Raw genomic sequence first — 27,367 nt, 5'->3', positions numbered from 1 at the left:
TCAACTCAGTTTCATGTCATTCTTTTTCCCTGTAGAGCGGTCCCTTTGGCTGCGAAGGGCCATTTTGGGCCTCTGTGTTGTCTGCGAGCAGCCAGCCCCTCGCTGTAAGTCACCCGTTCCCCTCAGTGCTTTGCACGGCTTGAGGCTGCTCGCTACGGGATTAGAGGGCAGGGCTTGCCACATCTAAGCACTTCCTCCCACTGTCCAGTAATCTTTGGCCTTTTGTAAGAAGGGCCTAACTCATCTTTTTATGACCAAACCTTTAGCATCTTTTAGCATCCTTAGTCTTACTTTTAGTCCTGGAGGGCAAACGACATATAGCCTACTGTTTTTTGGTCAGAACAGAACATCAAGCTATTTTGAAAATGCTTAAGAAGGAATCAGAATTTCTGTTAAAATGTGCACGTGGCTTCAGGGTCATTTCGAAAGAGCAGTGTTTTCAAAACAAGCCAGTAAAACATCATCCTCATTATTGAAATCTCCATCCTCATTCGGAGCCTGCCAAAGCAAGTTATTAGTCCGCCCTCTGCTGACATATCGACCAGAACATTGGGCCTCATCCAAAACCAACAACGCTACTTGTTGTTCCTCTTGGACGATGCTACCACCACCTCTTCCAGATCTTTATAGTCTATCATACACACAGACCTCCCTCTGATATAAGCGATTTGCTGTGGCAGTCTGCGGCTAGGCATCTCTTAATATAATCATCTACTCTAATCAGGTTTGCGGAAGGTGCTGTGAAATGAGATGGAAAAGGCATGGGGATTCAGAGCAGTTAGGGGTGTAAAAATGCATCGATGCATCGTGATGTAGCGATTCAACTGCATCGACTTTGTACGTTAAAATAGATTATTATAGATTTTTTTTTTCCCCCACCAAAATAAAGTTCAATGAGAGATGGCGCTTAAACTTGAAGCTTGCTGTATAGCTTGTTTTTTGTATTCCCCTAATGCAGAGTAAATGTGTCAATAGAGACTTTTGTGAATTCAGTGTAAAATAATCAAATTGAATCGTGAAATTTGAGATGTCGTCATGCAATTTCCCTAGTAATCAAATAGTTGAGATTTACTCTCCTCAGAGCAGTGCCTCCATGTGTTCACCACAGATTCTTTTTTTATTTTAAGCTGGGTGCATAAAACTAATGCATGTGGGAAGTTCTGATGTTAGCTACTGCTGTTGCTAGACTATATACCAATTTACAGTAGGTACCAATTTGCTCTTTTTGCTAAATCAAATATTTTACAGTTGCAGTGCAATTACATAAACGGCTGTTAACAAAAGTAGGAGCACTGCTCTTAATTTCATTGAAATATAACAAAAAAAACTGCCTTGTACTAGTAGATTTCTGATTGACTAGTTGCGGTGTATTTGCATCTGCGTTTTATATTGGGAGAGCGTTTTATATTGGGAGAGCCAGATTTTGATACATTACAAGTTTGTATACTGGTGGAAACTATGAGCCAGATTTTGATACATTACAAGTTTGTATACTGATGGAAACTATGAAAGACTTGTGGAGCTAGTGGCAATCACATGATTAATCGTATGAACTTAAAAGTAGAACAAGTCATTTTTAGGATATGCCGGGTCCAGCTGATAATCAGTTAAACTTATATCAATGTTCCTGTTTGGCAGACCATAGATATCTAGGGCGCATGCCATGAGGTCAAATGTTGCTGAATCTAGGCCTGCAACTATAGTTGTTTTTTTACATCGCTATTACATTTGTGATTAACCGAAGCGTGTATTTGGTGTAGTCACGCAAGAATTGCTGATCTACAAGCTACAAAAATCACACTAGCTCACAACGCATTGAATGAATTGGGTAGTTTTACTTGTAGGGTCACTTTCTTTGCTTTCTGCATTTGAGCAGTGGGGCTGCAACTCTTCACTGAATGATCGTCTACATGGTCAGTTGGTCACACCAATGGCTGCCTGATCTTTTACGATCTGACCGTGTGTGTGTGTGTGTATGTGTGGTTGTACCCAGCAGGGGCAGCCTGAGTCGGAGACGGTTCACCTTTTCATCCCAGCACTGGCCGTTGGAGCCATCATTGGCAAACAGGGTCAACACATCAAGCAGCTGTCGCGCTTTGCTGGGGCCTCCATCAAGGTGAATGACAACATTGAGGTTCACAACTTGACCGGCTGTCCATCAAAGATTTGCTGTCCTCGACTGGTGTAAATGAGAGGTTTGGGCTGTTTCTAATGCTGTCTGCCCTCCTCCAGATCGCACCAGCGGAGGGAATGGACGCCAAACAGAGGATGGTCATCATCGCTGGACCACCAGAGGCTCAGTTTAAGGTATGATGACTCAACTACGCTTGTTCATAGTATATCAGACTGGCTCATATGACCTTATGGATTTAGCAGTGGCCTAGGCATAATTGTCTCCGCCAGGCTGACGGCGTGGCAGAAACGTATGTTTTCGGCTCTGTCCGTCCGTCCGTCCTCGTGTGTGTGTGTGTGTGTGTGTGTGTGTGTCCGTCTGTGAACAGCTAATCTGAGGAGCACACTTCTCTAGTTTAGCCTAATCTGTTTGTCTATTTATATATTGGTTAAATCAGTTTCAGATCCATTCTTCCTTTTCTGTTGGTATCTGTTGTCTCGCTCTGATTGTGTCATATGTTGCATAGAGAAAAATATGTTCTGGATGACCTCTGCTGATGATTTCTTTTTTATTGATGTATTTATTTTTGGGGCTTTTCTGCCTTTATTGATAGTACATAGTAGAAAGAGACCGGAAACGGGGAGAGGGACGCATTCGGGCCTATATGTGGTATGTGCCCTAACAACTAGGCCAGCGGTGCCCCTATGATGAATTTTTAGTTCTGCTAGTTGTTTAAAACTTTGATATTCACTACGGCCAATCGTCCGTACAGCAGTTCATTTGTACTAAATTTAGTTGCAAGTTGTGTAAAGTGAAGTATTGCACGCCCGGCGAGAGCTGCCTGCCAGGGCAGAGCAGCTGGCCTGACTCGCTCACAGCACCGGAGCTAAAATACAAAATGACTTGTAGTGATCTTTATTATCTTAAATACGCATAAACAAATTGAGGACAACGTTGGTGAGATTCACAGAGAAAAATATTTTATATACACAGATCAACAACTAAAAAGAGAAATCATGGTAGTATTTCCTGGTTTCAATGCAGTGCGAGAAAAGATGGCTGACGGGCAGAAAACGTTTTCTCCCTGGTGAGTCGGGGGGTTGGATACTAGTGCACTAGCGTCAAAGTTGATGCTTTTTGCTGTCAAGCTTCCGGACACTGGAAAAGCGTCAAGACACTAGTCTCTACAGACAGTGCATTGAAGCAGGTGCCAGCGTTGTGACGCTGCTGGTGTGAATTGGTTGTTGTACGGGTCAAAAAACCCTGCAGCTGCGGCGCGTGTGCGTTGGGGAACGTCTTGCTTTTCCTTTCAGCATCAAGTGGTCAGACTGGCCACACCACTCATGTCGGCGTGGTGCATTTTCTGCCAGATGGCAATCTGGAGTTTTGGCATTTGAATCTGCAAATATAACAGTCAATTGACCCTCATATTGAAGAAAATAAACCAATTTGATCTAGTAATTTAAAAAAAAGAACACCTGAGCTCTTAGTTGGAACCAGAGGTCGCACTAGGATGTTTAACCCATTGAGACCTGAGGCGATTCTTTAAAAAAATCTAAATCTCAACAGTTTTTTGAAAAAAATCTGGAAAATATTTTTTCAAGATTTTTCAAAAATAGCAGATCTGCAAGCTCGTAGCGCGGCACTCGGTGCCGCGCTATGAGCTTGTAGATCTGCTATTTTTGAATAGCCCAAAGAAATCTTAAAATGAGACGCAGATGCGTCCCCGGTCTTAACACATCCACTGCCAAGGGCTAATCTCATAATGTACTCACCAGTGCCAAGGTGTTTTTGTTGTTTTTTTGTTTTTTTCATGTCGCCATAGATCTTGTTAAAATCCTTAAGATTGAGCGCTACACAGTCTGTTTACATCCGCGAGATCTCCCTGTATCTCCCAGTGAAAACCACGTGTCAAACGGGGCATCCATGTTTGAGTTAGAGCGGATTACGTTAAACAGTGAAATGCGAGGAGAAAAAACTACAGGAAGAGAATTGAGTTTCAGTTTCGTCTGTAGAATGGGAGCGGGCGTGATCGTGAAAACCGGATCCCAAATAATTCTATTTCCTGTCATCAAACCGGAAACGGAAGTGGATCAAAAAAAATCCGAAAGTGCACCTGGACCGCGCATGCGCGAAAAGACCGCAGCCCGTAGGGCTACGGTCTCGGCGCTTAACAGTTGGATTTAACGGCCCGTAGGACTACGGTCTTGGCAGTTAATGTGTTAATGGGTTAACTGCCGGCCAGAATGTCCTGTTTGTTGGACATTGTAATAGAAAACGGGCATATACATTTTCAATGCAGGCCATGAACGATATGATGCTAAATGACACATTAAACTTTCTTAACAACAAACGCATTAACATGCCTGCATGCTTAACTGTGGGCATGTTACTTGCTGTACATTTCACAGAGGTGATTGTCTGCACATCTTAGGCCTGTATTTAGGCCAGGTGCTGGACATCAAGGCAAGAATCAAGGAGATGATAAAACATCCGCACACTGTTTGAAGCAGGGTGGTTTAAAGGACACTCATGCATTAGTTAACTAAACACTATTTAGTGCATTTTAGATTGTCTATTCGTAGATCGTATTTAATTGACTTTAAATGTGTCTGATTTGCAGTATGTTCTCTTTTCTTTTGCACTGGCCAGGATGTCCAGAGGGAATTATATTTTCCGTCTTTCATCATTAAAAAAAGGCCGAAACCAGCAATTACCAGCCTAACGTGACCACAGTTTGGAATATAATTGTAATATATTTCCGGAGGCCTGCATTCTATATCACAATTCACATGTACCCCAGCTAACGTGACATGTGGTTCATTTGCTGTTTTCTGCCTCTTCACACGCACTGTTTTCATTGGGTCAAACCCTGTGTAGTATTGTTACGTGACCCTTGAAGAGTGTAGAATCTCTACAATAAACACACTACTAGACAAAAGGCAACTAGACAATTAATTATTGTGAAATTATGTTACTGGATTTTTGGGGGCAAGCAATCAAGTGGATCGCGTACCCAGTGGTCGAGTTTCTATAGTGCGTCTTGGCCAGCTGGCCATGCATAATTTTGGGCATTGTATCGGCATTATATACATTTCAATCCCTGTATCAACAGAATGTCAGACGCATAACAAAGAATGTCCATTGCTTCTTTGCTCAAATGTTTTACAGTGTAATTACGGCATTATGTGCTGGCTGAGCTTTCTTTCATCCTAATGAGTTAAGGGGCTGCTTGAAGTAACCAAAATTATTGATCTGTACAATGTTGGGCCCATTGATGAATTGTAAAAAACAATTTGTAGGCTCTGCGCATTTCTGAATGATGGAATATGTAGGCTAGACCTTTGGAATTTCCTATTGCACGTTGTCGATTCTCAATTGTAATATCACTATGCTTGGATTTACTATTTAATTGACTGACAAGGTTGGATCTGGCTGTGATTTCATCTAAATAAAATGAGTTGGATTAAATTAAGAATGAAAGTTCATGTAACCGTAGCTGACAAAGCGCACATCAGATTCAGTCCGAGTTTTTGCCTATAGTGTGGTGATCATGTAAATAACTAGTTGCCGGTCAGAATTTTGAGATTTCATGGCCATTAAGTCTGTGATGGTTTTCCATGGCCCACCCAAATGTCTATTATATTTTTTACAATTGTTACCACTTGTCAAATGAACCATTTTAATTAATGGTGTTTATTTTATTTTAAAGAAGGCCGATGCACACATCAAAGGTTAGTGACAGGTGCATATGACAACCAGGAAGGTCCAAATACTCAAAGGGATCTACGATATCAAAGAAAAGGGTCCTGCACAGTGCACAGTCTGGAACTTGCAAAAAGGATGCTCTTTACTAAATTGACATCCCCGTCATTAGACCTTCATCAGGACAAACATGCGGGACCTTTTTATATTTGATTTGATATCATAGATCCCTTTCTGAATAATAAATGGTGCAAGTGTGAACAGCAGACATGCCTGCTGTTCACATTGGCAGCGTTGGCTTGTTTTATACTGTTCTGTGACGGTGGTGTTGCGTGCTGAAAATAGCAGATTGGTTATTTTCAGCGAGCGACACCAGTGCGCAACTAAGTGTAAATCTGGCATTTCTTTTCAACGAGTCGCTGCCACACTGAGGTGATGCATCCATTGTATTCGGGGCCTTATAAGCTTGAAAAAGAGAAATTAATATACAACCATGACAAAAGGGAGAACAAAGACAGTGAAACATACAATATTGAAAGCAATTGCATTTCTTTTTAAAATGGTCGTACAAAATAAAAGTTGGAAAAATAAACGAAACTATGATCATCAAACGTGTTTGTGTTCATCAAATTGGTCCTAAAGTCTGTATTTACTGTAATTAATGGCAAATCATCAACCTCTTTCTTTGCTCTGCTTCAGGCTCAGGGTCGTATTTTCGGGAAGCTGAAAGAGGAGAACTTCTTCGGGCCCAAAGAGGAGGTGAAACTGGAGGCTCACATTAAGGTGCCCTCCTTTGCTGCTGGACGTGTCATCGGAAAGGGTGGCAAAACGGTGGGTACCCTCAGAATATTTAACATTTCCTCACAACCAATTTGGTGTGACGATCATATATCAACACCAACCGTCATCATTGCAATATTCTGGGTTCAAATTAGTATTTTGTTGAATTGTGACTTGTGTTGCCCTTTTCCTCTTCTCCTCCCTGTCTAACTCCACTGCTTTAAATAAAGCAGAATTGTCATCAAAAAGGTCAAATGGGACAATGTTGGTGATGCTAAAATTCTTTATAGAAACTGCATTTCTATAGAATTCGATTTTTGCATTCCTTTATTCATCCCCACCATCTCCCTTATTGGGTTTCAGGTGAACGAGCTTCAAAACCTAACCAGCGCAGAGGTGGTGGTTCCCAGAGAGCAGACGCCTGATGAAAACGATCAAGTGATTGTGAAAATTAGCGGACACTTCTATGCAAGCCAGGTTAGTGTCTTGTCTGCCCACAAGCTAACAGAGCTGTTAAAGTAAGCGCGTGCCCCCACTCCCTGGCTCTGGTTTCCCCCAAAAGCTTTTAAGCTGATCTCTTGCCACGGGTGTACAATAAAACAAAGAACTTGGTACCTTTTCTTCTTTTTTTTTGTAAGTGGAAGCCAGCTCCGGATATTTGCCCTTCAATGAGCTTAACTTTAACTTTGAGCTCCTTGATGTGGTACACGTTAGATTCTAAGAAGACCGGGTCGATGAGTTAAAACGTTGATCTCTGATGGCAAAATTTGGTCACGTAAGACTACCTGCGATACTTGTAACCTTTATCCTTAACTTGCCATGTCTTTTTTATTTATATTTACTCATATGTGTATACAGTATATACATGCATACGCTCTCATGTACTGTATATGATGGAGAGATGTGAACGTGTATGCTTTTATGATGGAGAGATGTAAATATACTTCATTATTATGTAACATTTTGAAAGCACTACTTGATTAAGATGATTAAACAAAGTAATTATGTCTCCAGCTGGCCCAGAGGAAAATCCAGGAGATCTTGTCCCAGGTCAGGAGGCAACAGCAGCCCAAGCCCCAGCCCCAGGGCCCCAGCCCTGGCCCCGGCTCCGGCCCCAGCTCCGGACCCGGCTCCGGACCCGGCTCCGGCTCCGGACCTCAGCCGCCAGCTAGGTCCAATAGTAGGAAGTAGATCCTCCTCCAGCGGTCCTGGGAGGAACGGTGACTGAATCTGCCCGAAGACATGGACGGGTGCAGCGCGAACTCAGGGGGAAGAACACACAGGGGGTCGGTGGGGGGGGGAGTGTCATCATGCTCCCCCTCAGGGGTCAAAGGTCATGGGAACGTGACTGAAAACCTGCCCCCCCCCTCCCGCTCTCTCGTTGATATATGTGGAGCGCAGACGAGAGACCCTGATGCCACCCTTCTCCCCCCCCACCCACCTCACCTCTCTGCATCTCTGTGAGAATGTACTTCTGAGGACGTCACCTGCCCTCTGAAATGTGCACACACCCCTTCGCCTACCCCCCTCCCCCCTCCCTCACGGGTGTGTACTTGATAATGAATTTATTTTTTATTTTTCTGGTTGGTTTCCCTTTTAACACTAGAAAGAGGAAATAACGATCCTCCCTCTCCTATCACTTGGTTGGTGCGGTTCTATAAAACCTTGCACGTTGACAAGATGTTCGATTTGACGTCAGTTTTAGTCGACACTTATTTTTCCATTTTTTTTTCTCTCCCATTTTAACCCCTGGAATGGAGTGTTTAACAGTTGAATTGGTTGATGAAGCTTTCTCTCCTGAGTTTTCTTTGGAAAGGAAAAAAGGCATTGCGATCCGAGTCCTGGAAGGACCAAGAGAAAGGTTGATTTGGGGTGGGTGGGGTGGGGATGTTGGCTTAGACTGGGTGGGCAGGGTTTAGGGGTATAATTCTTGTTTTGGGACAGGACCCCCTGAAAAGGGTGGATATATGGGGCGTCCTGCCCCTGTATCGATAGTGGCATTTTATAAATTCGGATGCATTTTATAGATATACCTATATACGTATATAAATATATATTTAGAGAGGTGAGAGGGCAGAATGGCCAGTCGACACTTTGGAGAATGGTGCCGAACAGCCGCTGCCCAGGAAAACCAATTTAATATGCATTTTACTGAACTACCTCAGGATCCTAGTACCTCAGAAGAGAAAAGAAAAATGATTATATATATATGAAAAAAAATGTTCCTTTTCTTTTTTTATTTTGCTTTTGTGGTATTTTGTATACTTTATAAAGCTGATAGTTCTTGAACATTTTTATTTTTTTAAGAAAATTTAAAATTTGGTCAGCTGCCATCTGACCTTGCCTTCAACTCTGGTGCTTTAGGCGGCGTTGTACATGTGTATGTATGACTATGATGATCTTGTACATAATGTCTGTACATAGCAGCCCCGGAGCGAGAGTTGGCGCCCTATCGGCTGGCGGCTGACAGGAATATCGAGAAAATCACCTCAGTTTTTTTGCCTGAGGGTCCACCATCATCTTCTTTAAAAAAAAAAAAAGTATAAAGCTACACTTATTGGACATGCCGAATAATGCCAACCGTACATAATTGCAGCAATGCCATTTAGTTTTGGGATTTACATACTTGTTGACGGTACACTTTGATTTGTCACGTTTATTTGTACTTTGTCCCTTTGTTGCCTTCCTAGAAGGGCTTGTGGGCTTCAGTGTAGCTGCCATTAGAAATGGTGGTAGTTACCCGCTAAGTTCTCTGGCCAGCTGCTTTATAGGCTTTCCGAACAGCCTCCTTTACATTGCAGTCTTTTGGCGAGGCCCCGTACCCGGTGGTTGTTTTTGTTTTTTTTATGGAGCGAGCTTCATCAGTTTGTTGTGGCCCTCATAGCCAGGCCACTGAGTCAATGTTAGTGTTGTTAAAGTGCAACGGCATTTTGGTAGAGGTTTTGATTGTGTAGATAGTTTTCCATGATGTACCTAGTCCAATTGAGATAGCTTGCACCGTTGCTCCACTGATTAGAGCTTGATATAAGTCACCCTTTTAGCACATAAATGAACACAAACAATGCTGATTCTGCCACTATATAACATCACAAACCCTGGTATGGTATCTTTTTCAAATAGAAATGGTCAACTTCCCGTTGATTTTACTATTTAAAGATCTGGATATGCGGCTCGAGTCTGGGCCTTCTTCCTATTACAAATGGCAAAATCAGCAGGAAGTTGGGGTGAAAAAGTACCGTTTTGTGATGTTATATATTGGCAGGATCTACTTTGTTTGTTTTCGTTTATGTGCTAAAAGAGTGACTTTGACCCTAACCCTACAATGTAAAGTCAATGAGACAATATTTGGATGATAACCAACTGAGCAAGATATCATGCCTGTTGGACTAGTTGCTTCATAACAAAGTAAGTACACAACCCAAACCTATACCAAAGTGTTTTAAGTGCATGGTGAGGTTAGGGGAGTCACACTGATAGATGCTTTGTTTTGTTTTTTTTGTTTTTTTTTTCACTTTAGGATCTGAAACCGAAAGGACACAGTTTGTGTAACCTGCAGCAGCAGCTGCTATAGGTTGATTGAAGTGATGTTTTTCATTGGGGGGGGTGGGGGGCAAAAACGGCACAAATTTTCAGAATTAATCTTGATTGGAGAGAGAGTAATATCCAACAAATCTTAGCCTAAATATACTGAGTAGAGTTTATTTCTTTTTTTTTGGTTCTTTGATGCCGAATGTAAATATGCTGATTGTGGTAAAAGTGCTAGTGTATCCATGCTTCCACAATGGAACGCAGTCTACCTCAGCTGAGGTGGAGGGAGAGGGTGGAGAAGGGCGGTGTATGTGTGACATGGTGCACGCCTCACCCCGCCCTGCCCTCCCCCCCTTCCCACCCCGCCCTCCACCTAGCGCCAGCGCGCAGCGATACCTCAGTCCCTCTGGAACACTGCTCTCCGCACGGGCGCGTGCGTGCTCGCGCAATCCAACACCGCGCTTAACCTGAGGGGCACAAGTGATACTTAAAATAATCCCCGCCACCCTTCCCCAACTGCCCCCCTTCTCTCTCCCTCCTCAGTGTTTTTTGATCTACCTCTTTAGACACGTATTTGAATTAGAGGCATTCTATCGATTTAGATTTTTAGCCCCCCCTTCCCCCCACCTGTCCTTGCTTCCCCAGATATGAAAGAAAACTTAACTAAAAATCATGTACTCTTTAGAAATGAAAGATTAATCAAAAGTGATCAGAAATATTTCCTTTGCCAGCGTATATATATATACTCTTGTAGCTTAATTGATTAAAATCCTCAAACATGATGCTTTTATTTTCTTTCTGCTTTTAATTTTTTGGTGGTGTGGCTTTTTTCTTGCTTGGGTTTTTTTTTGTGAAAAGGTCAAATCACCTGTTTGATTTTGCATTCAATAGATGGAAGGATAAAAAAAAAATACAGTAAAAAAAAAAAGGGCCTACCTTGTTTCTGGCATGTACGACTATAGGACACAAAGTCAACTCATTTATTTTTCCTTAACCTTTTTAATGTCTTCTCACAGATGCTACATTCATCTGCTGATTTGGTAGCCATTTGTTCTGTTAGCATTTCTTGGCTGTGTATCGTGGAACATCAGTTGGTATGGAACAGATTCGAGGGACTGGGTCTCAGAGTTTTTTTCTTTTTTTCTTTTTTTGAAAAGTGGTCAGATTTCAGCATGATATCCCCCCTCCTCTGTGACCATGCTTGTGCCCCTTCACCCCTTTCACACAGCTCCACTTGTCAAATGCCTCTGAATAAATGAAAGAAAAAAAATGAAATGGACTCTCATGTGTCCTGGGATTTTTGTATATTTTTGTTTTTAATGTCATTTTCACTCAAATGTGAGTTTTGGGTTCTTGTGTGTTCTATTTGGAGGTGAAGGCATCAGTGGTTAACGTCATGGTGATCTCTCATCCAATGTAACTATATTGATTACTTAGTATTCTCTGCCTAGTGCATCTCATAACTGATCAAAAGGCCAGTCCCAGCCCATTCAATAACCTCAAATTGCTACATCCTATGCGACTATACTGAATTTGATATGGTCTGGACAGTCCAAAAATCTCATGCGAACATGGCTATAACATTTTTGGTTACTCCAGGTAGGTGGGAACCGAGTCGGTGGTGGAAACTGGTACATTTACTTAAGTATTGTACTTACTAACTGTATTTGGGTACAATGTCAAACTTTACTTTGAGCATTTCAATTGTTGGATACTTCTACTCTACATCTTGGGCAAATATTGTAAGCTACTTTAACTCTACTACAGTTTTTGACAGCTTTAGTTACATTGCAGACTTGGATTATTAATGCAAAATATACTGTACATTAACCACATGAACCCTATTCTGGGCATGTCGTTGCAGGCGAACATTTGCAGAAAATGGCCAATCTACCAGCTCATCACATGACTCGTGATCTGTGAGCAATTTTGTTTTGTGAATAAATATAGTTAATTGGAATTGCCTATATTAATTGGAATCAGACCCACCTAATGACTACTTATGTTGGTTACTGTAAGTAGCTATCAATCAACTTTATTTGTGTAGACTCATAACATAAAACACTATACATACAGAAAGAACACCCCTATATCATAAAAACATCAGCTATTACAGGAGACAATCATACCAGTGTTTCCAACAAGTATAATTTCATGCCAATACTTTTGTTTTACTTCCAACAGTATTTCTACATTGTGTAAAGACACTTGTACTTAAAGGGATATTTCACTTTCAAAACAATTTTGGGCTTTTGTGAGCCCCCCAGACAGTTTTTAAGTTGCTTGATTCAGTATTTAGAGTTTTGATATTGATTTTATCAGACATGCCCCCTTCCTATACAAACCCATTGTAACTTCAAACTCATTTTTAACATGTTAGATTCATCAAAAACACCCGTCCTTTTCTCTGGTGACTCATCCTGCCCTCCTAATACGTGAGGGGGCCGTGTTTTTTCATTTATTTTATCAAATGTTATAAAAATTTTAAATGAATATCAAATATCTAAATACCGCATCAAGCAACGTAAAAACTTGTCGGGGAGACGACAAAAAAAGCCTAACTAGACTATAAAATGACCTAAACTTTTTTAAAGTGAAATATCCCTTAAGTTAAAACAAAATCGGAGTACTGCTTCCACCACATGGTACAGCTTTTTTCATACCGAGATCCAGGGTCGGGAATTGCATGCTGTATGCCTTTGTCAGACACAGAGCAGTTGGTTCACAACTTTTATTAGAATCCTTCCATGTCAAATGTCCAGCTTCAGATGTTCTTTCAGATCAATCTGGTCACACCATGCTCTGAGCCTAGCATATTTAACCCATTCAGATTCATTTCATTTTCCGTTAGCACATGAACACATTCAAAAGAATATTAATATTTTTTTAATCATTTAATTCCTATCATTCCTATTTTATACTGAAGAGGATGCAACCGCTTCACCCAAAGGCAAGAGGAGACTTGCAGCTTCTTACACCAATCCACTTGCTAATTACACACTACCCATGCATAAATCATTTGCTGTATCATACACTGTGCCAAACCAACAACATTAATCGCCAGTAAAGTAATTAGTAGTATTTAATATTTCTCGACAGACATTAAAATGTGGCTCGTGCCATTTTGTAACTCAAACTTTTAATTATTTGCATAGTTGTCACTTATTTCTCGCATGGCCCTAAATATTATATTTCTACCATGCCAAGGGAGTAAAGCTCTAGCTGTCACTGAGCCTACAGAGGGCGCGAGCGAGTCAGGAGGTGACGACTCTCCTCGCTGGTCGGGAAGAGCGTGTCTCTCAGCCGTCCCATGCGTCCTCCGCCCCCAACATGGATGGCAGCGTCCTCCACCAATGATCTGCGCACGGGGCGATAGACTTTGTAGCGCCTGTGGAAAGAGAGGAGTCAGGGAATGGGTAGAGAGCAGGCCAGGTGTGAGTGGAGAGGGGTTGAGGACAGAGGTGGTTAGAATACAGAAGAAATCGGACATAGGTTAGAAGATGAAAGTTAGGAGACAAAAAGTTAGATCAGTGAAGAAATGCAGCTTGTGTTTGTCTGCGACATGTAGCCTACTGCCATATGTGTGCGTGCCACTCCCTTTCTTAGAATACTGTCAGTTCTTCTCAAAGTTGGGTCCAGGAACCCTCGGTTCCTTGACGGGGGTCTAAATGGACCCTCATTAAAAGTCTAACTCTGAGAGTATACAAATCGACCTTTACGGGTCCATTTGGTTCCAATTGTATACAGAGTTGTGGGGTCCTTGAAATTGAAAGGTTTGAGAACCACTGCTGTAGATGTGAGTTGCACATGAAAATGAAGACTACTCACTTGTAGACCAGGAAGGCAATGAAGGCAAAGACTGCTGCTAGGATAACGGTGGAGGTGAGAACCACCTCAGGAGTACGAACAGAAGACTTGGAAGCTGCGGAGAGACAGAGAAACAGGGAAAGCATCGATCAATGTGTCCTCTATGTAGGGTTATTGACTGTTACCAAAACTTGTATTGATAAGAGTTTCAATTTGTAGTACAAAACTCTAGGTTTGTAGGTCATGGTGTGAATGTACAGAAGTATAGATATCACCTGCACATTGAATGTAAATTTATACTTTCAAGAGCTGACTTGTGTCATGAGGTCACAGAGTAGATGAGCAAGTTAAGAAAGTAATAGGCAGGGCGACGGAACAATCTGACAATCGTCACTGCCAAACCTTTTTTAATTTATAAAGTTTTTGTGTAGAAGCCATTTCTGCTTGGGATTTTTTTATATCATGCATATGATCACAATCCGATCAGTTGGTTGATAATTTGGCTGGATTCAGGAATGCCTTTAGGGCACACAAACAACATAAGGTTTTTAGATGGGATATTGCAGATAATGTATGCAAATTTGGTAAATCTACTTTTATTACTAATCTATGCACTCTTCTTTATAAGAACATCATAGATTGAGGGCACTGACTGGATGCCACCGAAGTTGCGGCCTCTCCTACTGGCCAGAAGGTGCCAGTTCAGCCCAAGAGCTCCAGCAAGAGCAGCCTACCGCAACGACAATTCAGCATTAGGAATCACACTGCGGACCCCCGAGTTCTACGGCCACCACCGTCCTGACCTGGAACCACTAGTAACGCTAGGGGTCCCAGACAGTGCTGATGCTTGGTGCCAATGGGCGTCTACCATGTCCAGGTTCAAATGGTGTCTAAATACTCTGGAACTAAAATTTGTCCGGCCTGTCTTCGAAGACAATGCCAGATGGAGAGGATAAAAGTAGAGAATAGCAGACGGGTGTCTCCAGTCTCTCTCTACCAGTTACTTACAAGTGATGCCGGAAAGACAGAGGAAAGTCCAACATTCCCCTACCGGCTGGTACCAATGTGGACTTTCAAAAAGTCTAAATAACAGCTGACCAGGGGCTTTTAACACTGCACGGGTTTGATTTCAAGGGGCACCATCGATCAGGCCGTGGCCATGGCAATGCCAATTGGCTGTCCCGACGACCCGGTGAGAAGTTCTAGTGTCGGTGCTGTCAGCGCCTAGAGGAATGATCGAACCCAGAGTTGGATCGAAGCTGGACAGCACCCTGAGTGATCTTCATTGGCACCTTTGGATAAAGGAGTACTACTCACAGTGGGCCAGCCTCACTGTCCTCCACGGATTGCTATATCGCTCCATCAACAGAGGGTCATATAATGTTTGGGTCTTCTTTCTGACAAACAGCTCGCAGGATCATTTGAAGAGGTCTAACTTATTATTAGCATACATCTGGAAAAATTTCTGAAGCAAGATTATAGATGATCCCACACTGGAGGACAATGGCTGGCGGCAGACAGACAATGGTCTTGTCCCAGTCTGGTTCTCCTGTTCACAGTTTCCACCAAGCTTGTGCAGAAAACCTCCCAGGAAATCAAAGTGTGGAGAGGGAGCTGACGAATAGAGGTCAGAAAGTGAAAGAAGGAAACAACGGCTTCTACCTCCAAAAAAGAGGCAGAAAAAGGAAGATGCTATATCCTCTAATGAAAATCTTCAAACATCTGCTATAGACATTTCTTCTTCCTAATCAGAGGGACAGTGATTTTCTACTCAGCAGACAGTTGGAAACTTGAAATAAGATTTGTCAGTTGATTTGTCTATAAAATGACTTATCTTTTTTGAATGACCTAACACAGAATACTTGTACTATAGTGTATTTCATCATATGAATGCACATGTACATTATGCCTGCCTTTACCGTCCTTATGTCATTTATTGCATACACAGACACTTCTAAAGAGGATAAACATAGCAGTACACCCAAACGTTTTTGATGTTTGTTCTTGTCTCGTGTATCTATTTTTATATTTCTTGGTTTTATGGGAGGTACACTGTTATATTCTCCCTTACTTGTCAAACTTGTTTATTTTTCTATTCCTGTGGTCATATCAGGAGCTTATTACATGGACAAGATGTTTCTTGTGGTATTTACTGCCTCTGTAGAGATCAATTTGTACATGAATATTATATAATCTAAAAAGAGAAAACATATTTATTAATTTCACCAAAACAAAAGTTGGGTGATCTGTGTTTGCTATTTCTGCTATTTTATTAAACTATTCAAATTATCTAATTAAATATACAACATACAAAAATGTCCGACACTGAAATAGATTATACAGGAAGAATTACATCTGTTTCAGACAGATAATAGATCACCAAAATAAGATGCCACAAAGGGCGACATACTCTCTGAGAACACACATTAATTAAAGGTAGGGCACTTCAGATATTTAAATACTACAGAATATCTAGACATCAGTATCCTTTTGCTTTTGGAAATGGAAATGACTTCAAATTAGAAAGGTTCTGAAAAGAAGACTGTACAGGTAGCATCATGGACATCACAATAATGACTCAAGGAAGCTTCTTGTTATACATATTGTCTTTTGTAGTTTTTTTGTTATTGTAAATGTCTACAATTCAATAGCGCATATATTTGCAATGCTCTTGAAGCCTTTCTACAGTTAAATATAAAAAGAAACCTGAGGAAGGTCTACACGACCGAAACGTCGTTGTTGCATCAATAAATATTCTCTTGAACGTGGCAGTGTGCGGGTATCTCACTGTATGTGTGGGAGACAGTGGTGCGGACAAGCAGCTGCAAATATCAAATTATAACATTGGTACAGTTTTTTACTTCTTCACATAAGTTGAAATTACAGCATTTAAAATAATATGTTGTTCTGTCTTTAAGGGAACACCAGCAGGAGAACTACGTGCACGTGTGTGTGTGTGTGTGTGTGTGTGTGTGTGTGTGGGTGCATGTGACAGACCAGGTGTGTCCTGCGTCTTGCTGATGGTGACAGTGGTGGTGGCCAAAGCCATGCTGCCAGGGTCCACCAGGGTGATGTTGACGCAGTAGGTTCCCGGCTCCTGGAACGTCCTTTGCAGACGCACCTCACAGCTGTCCGACGGCGGCACGTCATTGCACACAACACTGCGAACCGTCCTGCAAGCGGCGTCCGACACGATGGTGCAGACGGAGGTGGGGTTTCTGGAGGCAGGGGTGGGGAGACAGAGAAACGATGGATAGAGAATAGGGGCTCTCGGATGGATTCAAAGCCTGGATGTTGTGGGACATTGCAGCAGATTAATTGATGGCTTAAACTCAGTGGTTCTCTAAAGTGGGAGCCCGGGGACCTTGAGTGTGTGAGGGATCCCCAGGAAAGTGAGGAACAGCTCATCCCTATTTTATACTTGCGATATTTGAAGATAGACCAGTTCAGTGACCTTGTGGTTAGAGTGTCCGCCCTAAGATTGGGTGGTCGGGGTTCGCTTCCCCGGCCGAGTCAAACCTATTATATGAGAGACTATAAAAATGAGACCCCATGCCTCCCTGCTTGGCACTCAACGGTTGGATTGAGAAGTCCCTGTGAACCTTGAACTTGAACCATACTAGCGTTGTATGTCCAGGAATGTACATCAAGCTTCCACACACTACAGAAACAGGAGATAGGCTCCTGCCCTATGCGCCACATGGCTTGGTAAGGCTTACTTACTGTATATTGGTAAATAGCTGATCTACAAGCTATTTGGAAGATCTGCTCTTTTCGAAACATTTAGAAAAATCTTGAAAAATTGTAACAACACAAATCTTTTATGGTGGTCCTTGGCAGAAAATATTTTCAGATGGGGGTGCCAAATACATATCAATATGGAGGTCCTTGACAAAGGACCTTGAAAAAGGTCCTTGAAAATGTTTTACTGGCCACTGCAGGAAAGGCGAAATCCGCCACCGACTCGACTCAGGTTGTGACTGAAGTCGCCTAGGTCGTGATAGTCGGTTCCTTAGTCGCTAGTCGTTTCCTTAGTCGCGCCCCGCGACGCTGCGTCGTGCGCCACGGCCAGGTCGGGTACGCCACGACCAGGTCTGTTACGTCACGACCAGGTCGGGCACGCCACGACCACGTCGGCCACTTCACGACCAAGTCAGCCAAGCCATGACCAAGTTGGGCAGGTCGACGCATATTGCGCCTGACCAACGTCTCTAATGGTAAGCTCACCGTGGCCTTTTGTGCAGTCCTCTGTTCCCGTAGTTAACACAATCCCCCCCCCCCCCCATGTGCGCGTCCCCCCCGTGACCCCCCCCCCACGTGCGCCCCCCCCCCCTCTAAGGTGTCACTCATAATATGTTTTAAATGGTGAGCTTGTAGATCGGCTATTTTCAAACAGCCATGGAGAGGAGTTGACATTTCACTAAGGCAGAACTCTGTCAGTAATCAATGGATTCTTGTAATTAAAAGTTTTTTATGATCTGAGTCGGTGGCAGATTTCGCTGTCTCTCGGCCACTGGCTACTTCCTGAGTAAAAGCATTTATAAACACACGAGGTAGGTAGGTAGGTAGGTAGGTAGGTAGGTAAAGACACAGTTTACTGATCCAAGCTCAGCCTTGCTCACCTGCCCAGGCATTTGACCAGGAAGCTGACGTCAGTATTGGTGACTTTGGCAGCAGAAACGTCCAATATCCTATTGGTTGGGTGGCTGAAGAATGTGGAAGAATGCTTGGGCTCTGTGGAGGGCACAGTTAAAGAACAATATCGTCTTTTTAATAACTGTATTACATTACAAAAGATCTTGTAGCATTTCATCTGCCATTGGAAAGGCTACACCTGTAGGCTCTACAAGTAACATCTGTATATGGTCACTGTTGGGCAGAAACCTTGTATCTCCATGTTACATTAATGCCCTACTTCATTGTATGACAGTGTCGTGCAAAAGTAGCAACAATAGCCAATCTACAGTACAGGCTCACAATGCGTACGGTATGTGCTATTTTTTGCTGCTTTTGACATTTTTTGAAAGTGAAAGTGGTTAAGTCTGTGTGGGTTTTATAAACATTACCCAATGAAAAGTATTAACAAGCTCCTGTGACTAAATAATAACTACTGTACACTGGATCCATTGGAACAGTTTTTTTTCCCTCTTCCATTTCCTGAAAACAAGGTTACTGCCGCACAGCGTTTCCTGCATTCTGAGCCACCCTCAGCCACACAACCTACCAATAATGGTGATGTTGCCCGAAAAGTAACCATAGAGGTAGCGGAAACACTCGCTGCCGCCGTCAGCCAGGCGGCGGCTTCGGAGCAGGGCAGCCGGGGGGGTCGGGCGGAACCCCGGGGTCACGTCGGCCACCGTGTCGGGGAGGGGCTCGGTGGTGGGGACTCCCGTTGTCGCAGGAACGGTGGAGGGGCGGGGCCGGGGCTTGGTGGTGGTAGGCGGGGCTGGCAGGAGGGAGGAGTCACAGGTTTATGGGCTCAGAAGCTGAGTGTGTGTTTATTGTTTAACCACTCAAACCCCAGCATCCGTATTGTGTGGGGAAAGCTTTCGCAGAAAATGGCAGATCGACAAGCTCACAACGCCTCGCACTGCGACGCGTTGTGACTGTGAGCTTGTCGATCGGCTATTTTCAGCGAAAGCTTTCCCCACAATAACAGAAAACAGAAAATACACAAGCATAGAGCCCTGAGGGACTCCGCTCAACCATATGGGGTTTACGTGGTTATTAGCCAAGGTATTGGTGCTTAAAGGTAGTGTAAGTGATATTGTTTGGTTAAAGCAAATAGTTTTTGTTAAAAAGCTCTATAAAAGCTCTATCTTCTGATAGTAATCACTGCTATAGAGTGTTTGTTCAGTAACAGGGGTCTCCCCATCTCTCCAACTCTTTAAGAAAATATATTTTCAGGTGGGTCACCAATTTCATCTTATCAGGAAAGAGAACTAATTTATTAGCTTACATTTGTATATTGTCCTAATTCCAATTTTATCTGCTAATTTAATCTCTTCCCATTTTACGTTTTTATCCAGTAACCCATATGAGGTCTCTCTCTGATTGGATGAAATGCCTTCCCAACCTGTATTTTCTGTTCACTAAAGAGCTGAAGAGATGGGGCGACCGCTGTTACTGAACAAACACTCAATGATTACTATCAGAATATAGAGCTATTTAACACTTGAACAAAATCACACACACACACACACACACACACACACACACACACACACACACACACACACACACACATACAAAGATGTAATCTCCCTCACCCTGAGTGGTTTCCATTTTACTAGTGATAGCGTGGGTACCGGGGGGAGGTGTGGGGGCAGCTGGAGAGAAAGATCAATTGAAACACTTGAAAGTAAGACAATACTATACCACCGTGTGTGTGTGTGTGTGTGTGTGTGTGTGTGTGCGTGCGCGCGTGCGTGCGTGCGTTTAAACCTGTTCAGTGGTGAACAGTTACAAGGAACATTCACTTGAATCCTGTACAGTAGAAAATGTGCTTTGTACTTTTGAATAGGCTACTTAAGCATTTACAAAAGCATGCACATTTAGATTCTTCAGTATTTTTTAAAGCAAGTACTCCAGTACTTTAACTCAAGCACAGATTTGACAGAGCGACTTCCACTTGTTACTTGGGTAATGTTTGACCACCAGCAGTATCTATACTTAGATACTACTGGGGTTTGAGTACTTTGTCCACCACTGTACCTGTCGGAGGCCGGGGTGTGGCGGGGCGGGGTGTGGGAGTGGCGGAGGGGGGCGGGCACTCGATTTTAAACGCCGCCTCCACGGTCAGCTTGACTTCGACGGTGCCCAGCGTGCTGTAGCCGTGCGTCGCCACCTTGCTGTGCGTCACCAGCTGATTGCCGTCCCGGAAGTCCCAGATGTAGTTGACGCAGGCTGCCGTCTTCAGGTATTCGCTGGGGTCGTGCACCTGCACGTTGAAGACCACCTCTTCGCCGCGCAGGTACACTTTATCCGAAAAGTTTGCCGCCGCCTTCTGGGAGACGTTGACTGAAAGCGGGATCTTGTCTGGCGGGTGGTCGGAGAGCACAGGGTGGGAGTATGAGTCATTTATTTACTTACTGTCTGTTTTTGTTCATGTGTATTTGTCTGTCTGTATTTGTGTTTCCCAAACACAGGATTGTGACCCAAACTATCCTGTTTTATTTTTCCCTTTAAAAAAATAATATTTCCGAAATGTTCAAAAGATGTAAAAAAATAGCAACAATAGCAGATCTACAAGCTCACAATGCCTCATGATGCGATGCGAGCTAGTAGATTGGCTATTATCCAAAAAAAAAATAGGGCTTTAGTGCTTCATTCCTAATAACTTTTTTCTGCACTTGGGTTCCAGGAAAACACAACATTTCTATTTACATTTGGGAACCCCTGCTCTACCTCAGTGGTTCTCAACCTTTTCTGGATCAGGGCCCATTTGAAAATCCCCAAAGTGTTTGCGGCCCCCCCCCCATCTGACCACTGAACACGTTCAGCCGTGGTCAGATGGATGGGCCGCATGCATTTCCATGTGTGTTCCGGCTTGGATCAGTGGAACTAACATTAAGTTCATATTTACCGGTATCACAATGAAACCCCATTCATTTCAAAGTTGTAAACAAACAATACCATTACTTTTTTTTAATCATCATTAAAATCTTAGTGTTTTGCCAATTTGTTGGTGGGGGGGGGAGGGGTATCAACCGTATCAACCGTATCACCGGTTGAGAATCACTGCTTTGCGTGCCTCACTCGATCATTTGGAACAGGTGTGTCATGTGCAGCCAGGATATTACTGTAAGGCCTATTCGAACAGTGTGATCTGTGTGTGTGTGTGTGTGGGCGGTGCGTGTGGGCACTTCTCCACCTGTGACAAAGAAGACATGGCTGTCGGTGGAGAGGGGGGTGTACTTTCTGCGCTCTTTTTTCCTGTAGACCATGACCTCCATGACCTCTGACCCCAGGGGCATGACCCCGGTTGGGAGGGTGATGCTGGAGGACGATCCGTCACAAGTCTCATAGTACTGACCTGGGAGGAGGAGACAGGGTTTATTGTTTATGTGGATCCCCATTAGCTACTACAGCAACAGCAGCAGCAGCTGCTCTTCCTGGGGTCCACACACAAAATAATTACATTACATAGCAACAGTAACATCAAGTAATATTTACATGACAGTGTATAAGAAGACAGTTAAAATATTTTTTTCAAAATAATAAATTCAGTTATATGGTGTGGCAACTCGTATCATAAAACAGTTACTGATAGCCCAGGCAACAGCATGGTTACAATTTCAGGTTTACAGGGTTAGCCATGGAGAGAGGGGGCGAGGGGATAGTGTATGATTATTTAAGTTTCCATCCATCCATTTTCCATTAAGTGTTCATTTAACTCTGGGAGCGCAAAAAATAAACCAAATGGACCCGTTGTGTATGCCAGTGAAGGGCTAAATGACTGTGCATGACATGTTGGCGTGCAGATCTGCATATTGTGATTATCGTGATTATTATCATTTATTTTTAATAATAATCGTGACGTGTAATTTTCAATATCGTCCCATCCCTCGCGCGTGTGTGTGTGCGTGTTCTCTCTTACCCATGGTGTGCCATACATAGACGTAACCCTTGCGTCGCCAGTCATTGCTCTGAGGGAAGGGCTTCCCGTCGGGGAACACGTTGCATCTCTTCAGGTCTTTACATTCGCCAAAGCCATAGTCATCCAGCCAGTTACTGGTCGTGTTGAACACATACCCAGAGTGCACCTGTCCATTGGCTGGTCAGAGTGGAGTGGTAAAGTAACAAGATGGTACCCAAAAAGATAAACAAGATAAAAGAGTAACAGAATGCATATCAAACCTTTTTTCGTTTTAGGAGACAAGTAATTCTGGGGCCCTTAACAATGTCTGATACAGACAGACAGACCTACAGAATAGACCTGCTAATACAGAACAAGCCCCTGCTTTAATGTACCTTCTTCCTTAAAAGACAGGAAAGGTGGGGGTTGTGTAGTTATTTGTCTACACGGTATAATCAAGATCAAAAGATAAGCTCAAGGTGCACTCTGGAATGTTGTGGTGTGCTTCAAGGTCAAGTGCTTACAGAGTAAATCCCAACACACACACACACAAATCCATTTTTACACTCTTAGTGAAGGCGTTGTGTTGTGCTGCGAGGTGTGTAAATAGTGGCTCTACCTCCTGAGCCACTGGCGGGTGTGATGTGGTGGGGCATAGTGAGGTGTTGCGTTCTATGGCATGGTGTGGTGTGGCATTGTAAGGTGTTGCATGGCATGGTGTGGCATGGCTTTGTATGTTGTGTAACTTGTGAGGTGTTGTGTTGTGAGGAGCTGCATTGCATGATGTAGTGTGGGGCAGCGTGGCGTGATGTGGTGCAGTGTGGTGTGGGGTGGCGTGGTGCTGCATGGTGCGTTGTAGTGTGGCGTGGCGCTGCATGGCGCGTTGTAGTGTGGCGTGGTGTGGTGTGGTGTGGCGCTACATGACGCGTTGTCCCGTGGCGTGGTGCTGCATGGCATATTGTGGCGTGGTGCTGCATGGCATGTTGTGTTGTGGTGTGGCGTGGTGCTGCATGGCACGTTGTGGTGTGGCACGTGGCGTAGTGCTGCATGGCTCGTTGTGTGGCGCGGCGCTGCATGGCATGTTGTGTTGTGGCGCGGCGTGGTGCTGCATGGCGTGTGGTGGTGTGGTGTGGCGTGATGCTGCATGGCGCGTTGTGGTGTGGCGTGGTGCTGTACATGCGCCACAGCCTTTGGGAAGCACCTGAGGCCTCCAGCTCCGTACCGTCAGGACAGTGATCATCCCACACCAGATCACCGTTGGCGTCCTCCTTCGTACATGGAGGATACTCAAGCTTGGCAGTGAAGGAGATTTTTGAGCCGTTGATCGCTGGGCTGTCACTTGTGAGACGAATTTTAGGTTTACCTGAGAGAAGAAAATAGGTACAACTTTTATTTTAAAAAATGTATTACATTATATAATTACATAATTGTGAGTCACCTTTTATTTTATTTATTCATGTATGTATTCTTCTACATGGAGTTCTGCTTTCTTTTCTCTGTTTGTTATCTTCGTTACTTGCTTTGTACTAATGCTGATTGTGTAGAAAATAAGCTATATAAATTAATAGAAATATGAATACAAATCCTATTTTTATCATTAAAAGAAAGGGAGGCGGAGACAGAGGAGGAGGAGAACAAGTGAACCAGGAAGAAGTAGAAGTGACTAAGCCATACTACCTTTTCTGTGGTCTCCCAGGTCTTTTGGCTTTGGGACGAATGGAAATGGTGGGTAAAGGGTGTCATCCCAGGGATTAGTGTCAGGGAACCACCCTGGGAACGGTGGGATAAATGGGATGGGAAAGGGAAACTTCTTGAGCTTGTCAGGGTGTTTAGGCTTTGGGTCCCATTTGTCAGGGTGTTCAGGGTCCCACCCTGGGAACGGTGGGAGTGGGGGGATGGGATATGGAGACTTCCCGACTGGCATTGAGATCTTGTCTGGTTTTTTAGGGTCCCACTTGTCAGGGTGTTCAGGGTCCCACCCTGGGATCGGTGGGAGTGGGGGGATGGGATATGGAGACTTCCCGACCGCCACTGACATTTTGTCGGGTTTTTTAGGGTCCCACTTGTCAGGGTGTTCAGGGTCCCACCCTGGGATCGGTGGGAGTGGGGGAATGGGATATGGAGACTTCTCGACCGCCATTGAGATCTTGTCGGGTTTTTTAGGGTCCCACTTGTCAGGGTGTTCAGGGTCCCACCCTGGGATCGGTGGGAGTGGGGGAATGGGATATGGAGACTTCCCGACCGCCACTGACATCTTGTCGGGTTTTTTAGGGTCCCACTTGTCAGGGTGTTCAGGGTCCCACCCTGGGATCGGTGGGAGTGGGGGAATGGGATATGGAGACTTCTCGACCGCCATTGAGATCTTGTCGGGTTTTTTAGGGTCCCACTTGTCAGGGTGTTCAGGGTCCCACCCTGGGATCGGTGGGAGTGGCGGGATGGGATATGGAGACTTCCCGAACGGCATTGGGATCTTGTCAGGGTCCCACCCTGGGAATGGTGGGAGCGGTGGCATGGGATATGGAAACTTCCCGGGCAAGGGGTGCTTGTGAGGGAACATGTCCCTGTATGCTGCAGTGAGAGAAAAAGAAAACAGAGGTATTGGGTTAGAAAGTGGAGCAACAGAATAGATAGACTTGGCAAGTGATGCTCAAGGGAATCACCATGCAACTGATGCATGGACCCTTCCACAGCTATCCCATCCAGCAAAATTAAGGGGGGAAATGGGGAAAATATGTTGAATTTCAGACTTTAATTAATATTAATTAGCACAATCAGAAAATATGTATTTTAATACAGGATTATTGAGATTAAAGTCCAGAAAGAAAGGAAACAACGACACACTTTTAGAACATGATTATAGGTCTATAAAAACACTAGACAAACAAAACCTCACCAAAATAACATTTCCCTCATTCGATACAAAATTGCTATCGAAAATGAATTGAAGTTATTGTTTGAAAAGCTATTTTCAGATGAAGCGCGTCTTGTTTTCGACGTTAAACCAACAGATCCTACCGTCACCCAGTGCACGCGCCCTAATGAAGCTCATGGGACTCTGACTGGTGCGACAGGCGCGCGGACACGCGCCTGCATAAACGGCTATTATAAGGCAGGCCAATATTAGGAGGATTAAAAGTGAGATGAAAAAATTGTGCAACTTATTTTTATGAGCTCTGTGTTCATAAACGTTGCCATATCCAAACATATGACCAAAATATAATATAATACAATATTTCATTTCATTTTAGAATTTAAACAATGACTTGTTACTCAGCATCTATAGGCCTGGTTGAATAGAAATACATTTCTTCATTCAGCTAGTAGGGCTATTAGGCCGAAGTGTAAAATGCCGATATCATAATCAATCATTTAGAAAAAAATAAGAAGGCTATATACTTACTTTTCACACCATCAGCTTGATAAACGAAATATGTGCATGCCAGCACAAAAACATACTGTAAACATCCCATTTCAGTCGTTCAGGATGCCGATGCTAATTTTATATATATTTCTTTCCTTTTAAAGATTGAAAAGAAGTTTCTCTTCACGCTGTCCCCACCAGACAGACTTGTGTGCAATGATCTATCCCCGTGGTCCGTGGACCACCTCACCAAGAACTCCCCTCACATCCATAATCTAATCGCGTGGCCGCGGCGCGCATGAGCATGTGATGTTTCTAACTAGATGCAACTCATCCCTCATTAGCCTCTACTAAAGGTATCCACATGGACAGTGGAATTCACTGTCCTGTCCATGTCGCAGCTTTTTAGCCCTTTTTGTCTCAAACGCCTTGAACAAGAAATGTCTGGGTTTAGGGTTAAGTATTTTTCGGTGGAAATAAGTCATGTGACTTATAGCCTAATTGCGATGTCCTAATGGGATGGTGGAAAAAGTAGCCTACTCACATTTTACTGCAATTAAGAAATACTACAAGTAAAAGTCCGGAATTCAAAATTTACTTGAGTAAAAGTACAAAAGTATTGGTATCAAAATGTACTTAAAGTAGACCTACCAAAAGTAGAAAGTATACTCATTGTGCAGAATGTCCCATTTCATCATGAGGCATTGTGAGCTTGTAGATCTCTATTTTCAAATGGCCCTATACATAGGGCTGAAGTGGGTAATGTATGTTTTGTAATAATAATCAAAATCTACAAAGTAACTATAACTTAAGTTGTCAAATAATTGTAGTGTATAAAAGTACAATATTTGCTAGTGGAGTAGAAGTAAAAGTAGGCCTACTGAAAATTGAAAATACTCCACTAAAGTAGGCTAAAAAATACCTCAACATTTTACTTAAGTACAGTACTTGAGTAAATGTACTTAGTTACTTTACACCACTGCTTTTAGCCCTTTTTGTCTCAAACGCCTTGAACAAGAAATGTCTGGGTTTGGGGTTAAGTATTTTTCGGTGGAAATAAGGCATGTGTCTTATAGGATATAGCCTAGGCCTGTCCATATCTATATCTATATATATATTGCATTTTAATATATCAATACAATCAACCACCTCTAGTAGCTAAAGAGCTCAAGGGCAGGGACTCGGAAGGTACTTGAACCAATATTTCTCTGCAGAAACTTTCAATACTGCGATTCATTTTTGACCATTCTCCTTTCAATAAACACAGTGGTTTAATTTAATTGTTCCAATTCAAAGGGAATTAGCCTAGCCTACTCTGTGTCATTCACTCAGAAATAGCCTATACTCGAATTAAAACCTTGATTTTAATTAACACATATAAGGTTTGTTCTTCTCTATGAAATCATGATACGGTTATTTAGCCGAAACGATTTAATACTCTATAAGCTTGCAATAAATCTAGCCTAATCGCAGTTTGACCGTTTGACAGTTTGTG

At 43.2% G+C, this 27,367-nt stretch overlaps 2 protein-coding genes across 5 annotated transcripts in view; one reads left to right on the top strand and one right to left on the bottom strand.

Moving 5' to 3' along the window:
* Positions 1 to 8,457, top strand: part of igf2bp3 (insulin-like growth factor 2 mRNA binding protein 3) — a 30,729-nt gene extending 22,272 nt beyond the window's left edge. For 2 of the 4 annotated variants that reach the window (XM_080442941.1, XM_080442940.1), the window contains exons 11-16: positions 36 to 104; positions 1,994 to 2,116; positions 2,233 to 2,307; positions 6,518 to 6,649; positions 6,962 to 7,075; positions 7,613 to 8,457. In XM_080442941.1, coding sequence (XP_080299067.1) covers positions 36 to 104; positions 1,994 to 2,116; positions 2,233 to 2,307; positions 6,518 to 6,649; positions 6,962 to 7,075; positions 7,613 to 7,789 — 690 coding nt within the window. In that variant the 3' untranslated portion in view covers positions 7,790 to 8,457. The remainder of the gene's footprint in view (positions 1 to 35; positions 105 to 1,993; positions 2,117 to 2,232; positions 2,308 to 6,517; positions 6,650 to 6,961; positions 7,076 to 7,612) is intronic. The other 2 variants (XM_080442943.1, XM_080442942.1) reach the window with 2 other exon arrangements.
* A 4,903-nt stretch (positions 8,458 to 13,360) lies between these two features.
* Positions 13,361 to 25,981, bottom strand: gpnmb (glycoprotein (transmembrane) nmb; the record flags this gene model as incomplete). Its single annotated transcript, XM_080442662.1, has 13 exons — positions 13,361 to 13,514; positions 13,955 to 14,048; positions 16,931 to 17,151; positions 18,556 to 18,667; positions 19,158 to 19,379; positions 20,203 to 20,262; positions 20,648 to 20,971; positions 21,807 to 21,968; positions 22,533 to 22,709; positions 23,713 to 23,874; positions 24,189 to 24,281; positions 25,017 to 25,079; positions 25,912 to 25,981. 13 exons carry the CDS (start codon positions 25,979 to 25,981, stop codon positions 13,361 to 13,363), a joined length of 1,914 nt encoding a protein of 637 aa, XP_080298788.1.
* Positions 25,982 to 27,367: the final 1,386 nt, after the last annotated feature.

This window comes from Gymnoscopelus braueri (genome assembly GCF_963280865.1).
Source record: "Gymnoscopelus braueri genome assembly, chromosome: 11".
Lineage (NCBI taxonomy): Eukaryota > Metazoa > Chordata > Actinopteri > Myctophiformes > Myctophidae > Gymnoscopelus > Gymnoscopelus braueri.
Note: the sequence above shows the minus strand (reverse complement) of the source record. Positions and strands in the feature narration are given on the sequence as shown.